Consider the following 2,949-nt stretch of genomic DNA (forward strand, 5'->3'; position numbering starts at 1 on the left):
GCATCCTAATCGACTGCACAAGTTTCACCGAACTAAAGGCTTTCCTGCTTTTCACAATTATTATTATTATTATTATTATTATTATTATTATTATTATTATTATTATTATTATTATTATTATTAATAATAATAATAATAATAATAATAATAATAATAATAATAATAATAATAATACGCTTATTTTATTTTCAATAATAATTTAATAAAATGATAATTGGAATTGTATAATAATAATAATAATAATAATAATAATAATAATAATAATAATAATAATGTCTAGCTGTTTTGGATTAAACCTTCAGAAACATTTGTGATTGTTTACTTCATTTTTAATGAGAAAATAATTTGATGACCATTTCCCCCAATTAATCGGAGACTGTTTGCACACTTTTCCAAAGCACGCATGCTTTCAAAATAAAATAAAAAAAAAATAAATAAAAAAATCTGGGAAAATAACTAGAATTTGAGTGAAACAAAATGACAAAAAAAACAACAACAAAAAAACAAAAATAAAAAACCAACAACAATAGCAACACCAACAGGAACAGTACAAATTCAGGAACGCATGCTTCACCTTAAAAAAAATTACAAATTTTACAGCATCTGATAAACATGGTCACCACGGCTTTTAAATTAAATGCTTCACAAAACATTTTTTTACTCCTGTAAAATAGATATTTAAAACGTAAAACTAAAAAAAAGTGCATTTTACAACAAATGTTCACATCTTGCATTTTTGAGGACGACAATATCTATACCTTTCAGTTTTTGGGTAAACATTTCGGAACTCACTTTTACCTTTCTGTCTCATCTTTTTTTTCCCCAGGGATGGTGTATGAACGGATCTAAATACTACTCCTATCATTTACCCATCATTCCAGCGTTAAAAGCAAACAAAAAGGAGCTTTTTTTCCCTTTGCTATATTATTGACATTATGGTGGTCCCACGGAAACGGTGCAAAAGTTCAAATCAGAGTTCTTGTCAAAAAAAAAAAAAAAAAAAAGCACCCCGACCCCTGTTCACCTTTGCTGTGGCCCCCATCATCAACACTTACGTATCACAACAAACTGAAAAATAGAACTATCAAATAATTTATATGTTCAAGAGCAATAGTTCGTGTGCAGTTCTGTGCTAGACTAGACACGATTTAAAGCGACACATTCAACACATATACACAAATAAGTCGATATGCAACCTCAACTCGCCTTGATAGTATCCGACTGCAGAAAATATAAACTTTGGGTTTTGGTAATAAGGGGAGTGGGGCCTGGAAAAGTTCGGGCGATCAATGCACGGCCACGGACTGCAGCGTGGAGGGGCTTGTCAGAGTCTCGCTCGGGGTCGCCGGGCTGCTTTGGCTCGTCGCTGTCTGTGGGGAGGTCGGGCTCAGAGACTGTGGAGAGTTTGATAGGAACGCGGGGATGTGGGGCGGAAGCGCGGAAAAGCCCGTCATGGAGGTCGGGGTGGGCTTGATCGGCACGGGGATGGCCGGTAAGGACTGTCCCCCGTGACACAGCGACTTTAAGGGCACCCCGTACGCACTGTAGTCGCTGCTCGTCATGGAGATCGGGGCCGCCGTGTCGATCACGCTGCTGTTGTACATGTGGGGCCAGGCCGTCGTGAGTTGGTTGTGCAACGGGTACCCGGCGGACATGGACTGCATGGTGGAGAACGCCAAGCTTCCGGGGACCTTGTACTCCCGGGCGATGATGTTCTCTATGGCGAACGGGTGCTTGAAGGTGGACGACTGGGATACTCCGAGGTTGTACGATGACATCTGGGGAAGGTGCGTGCCCGTGGCCGCCAGAGCGCTCAGTCTCAACTTGGCTTGCTGCTGGAGGTAATGCGCAGCATCTGACTGCTTGGTGGGGCCCAGGTGGTCTGCCGCTCCCAGCACTTTGAATCTCTTGCGGCGCCTCAGAAAACTTCCATTCTCGAACATGTCCCCGCAGTTGGGGTGCAGAGCCCAAAAGCTCCCCTTACCCGGCTGGTCAGGGCGCCGGGGGATTTTGATGAAACAGTCGTTAAATGACAGATTGTGTCGGAGAGAGTTCTGCCACCGCTGCGTGTTTTCTCTGTAATAAGGGAACCTATCCATGATGAACTTGTAAATTTCACTGAGGGGTAGCATCTTCTCCGGGCAGCTCTGGATTGCCATGGCGGTAAGAGAGATGTAGGAGTAAGGTGGCTTCTGGTCGCTGTACGTGTTTCTCCCCGGACGAGGCATCCTCGATGTTTCGTAAAAACAAAATAAATGAACACAATGGAAATGTTAAAGTAGAAAGTTTAGCTTCCCTCGGTTTCCTCGACGAAAACTCGATTCTTGTCACGCAAACGACGGCCGAGGAAAGTTTCAGTCTTGGCAAAGCTGGAGTTGCGGTGCGCGTAAAGAAGCCAGTCTCTGAGCGGCTCCGCACTGGAGAAGGACGGGGCGCATTTACGGAGCGTCTTTTCCGGAAAAGCGTCTCAGCCTGTCCCGTTCAGGTTGCGAAATGGACTTCATTTGGGGGTTTCCCTTCGAAGAGACTAGCTGTCGTGCGCCTCCATGGCCTTCCTCTAACCATCTGATAGTTTTATGTAGTGACATGAGCAGAAAAGAACCCCTGTAGAGGCGCTCCATTAATGTGCCACCTCTTTGCTATCACATGACAATTGCCATGGGAGGGGGGAGGGGAAGGAAGGGGAGCTGGGAAGGAAGGCATAATCTGGTTTCATTTACACCTATTTACACGGACACCTTGGGCCAATGGAAATCATTTCCATTTGAAGACAGAAAAAGGGGGCGAAAGAGGCTCGGTTACCGGATGGCACTCAGTGTGTGAAGGTATGCGCTCTTCTGCGGACACAACGCTCCGAATTTAAACTAATATTAGGTGTATTTGGTATGTCATAATTTATGTATAATTAACCCATGTTTTTTCGTGTGCTGATGAATGAACACTACATTT

At 43.2% G+C, this 2,949-nt stretch overlaps 1 protein-coding gene across 1 annotated transcript; it reads right to left on the reverse strand.

Annotated features, from left to right (window-relative positions):
* Window positions 1-289: 289 nt before the first annotated feature.
* foxb1a (forkhead box B1a) lies at window positions 290-2,619 on the reverse strand. The gene has a single exon (XM_015035673.1). The coding sequence runs from the start codon at window positions 2,226-2,228 to the stop codon at window positions 1,287-1,289; it is 942 nt and encodes a 313-aa protein (XP_014891159.1). The 5' UTR covers window positions 2,229-2,619; the 3' UTR covers window positions 290-1,286.
* Window positions 2,620-2,949: the final 330 nt, after the last annotated feature.

This window comes from Poecilia latipinna, unplaced genomic scaffold (genome assembly GCF_001443285.1).
Source record: "Poecilia latipinna isolate Pla-1442-1.1 unplaced genomic scaffold, P_latipinna-1.0 Scaffold344, whole genome shotgun sequence".
NCBI lineage: Eukaryota > Metazoa > Chordata > Actinopteri > Cyprinodontiformes > Poeciliidae > Poecilia > Poecilia latipinna.

Excerpts from the sequence above, each read along its gene's own strand:
- foxb1a (XM_015035673.1), bottom strand. The coding sequence starts at position 2,228 with ATGCCTCGTCCGGGGAGAAACACGTACAGCGACCAGAAGCCACCTTAC.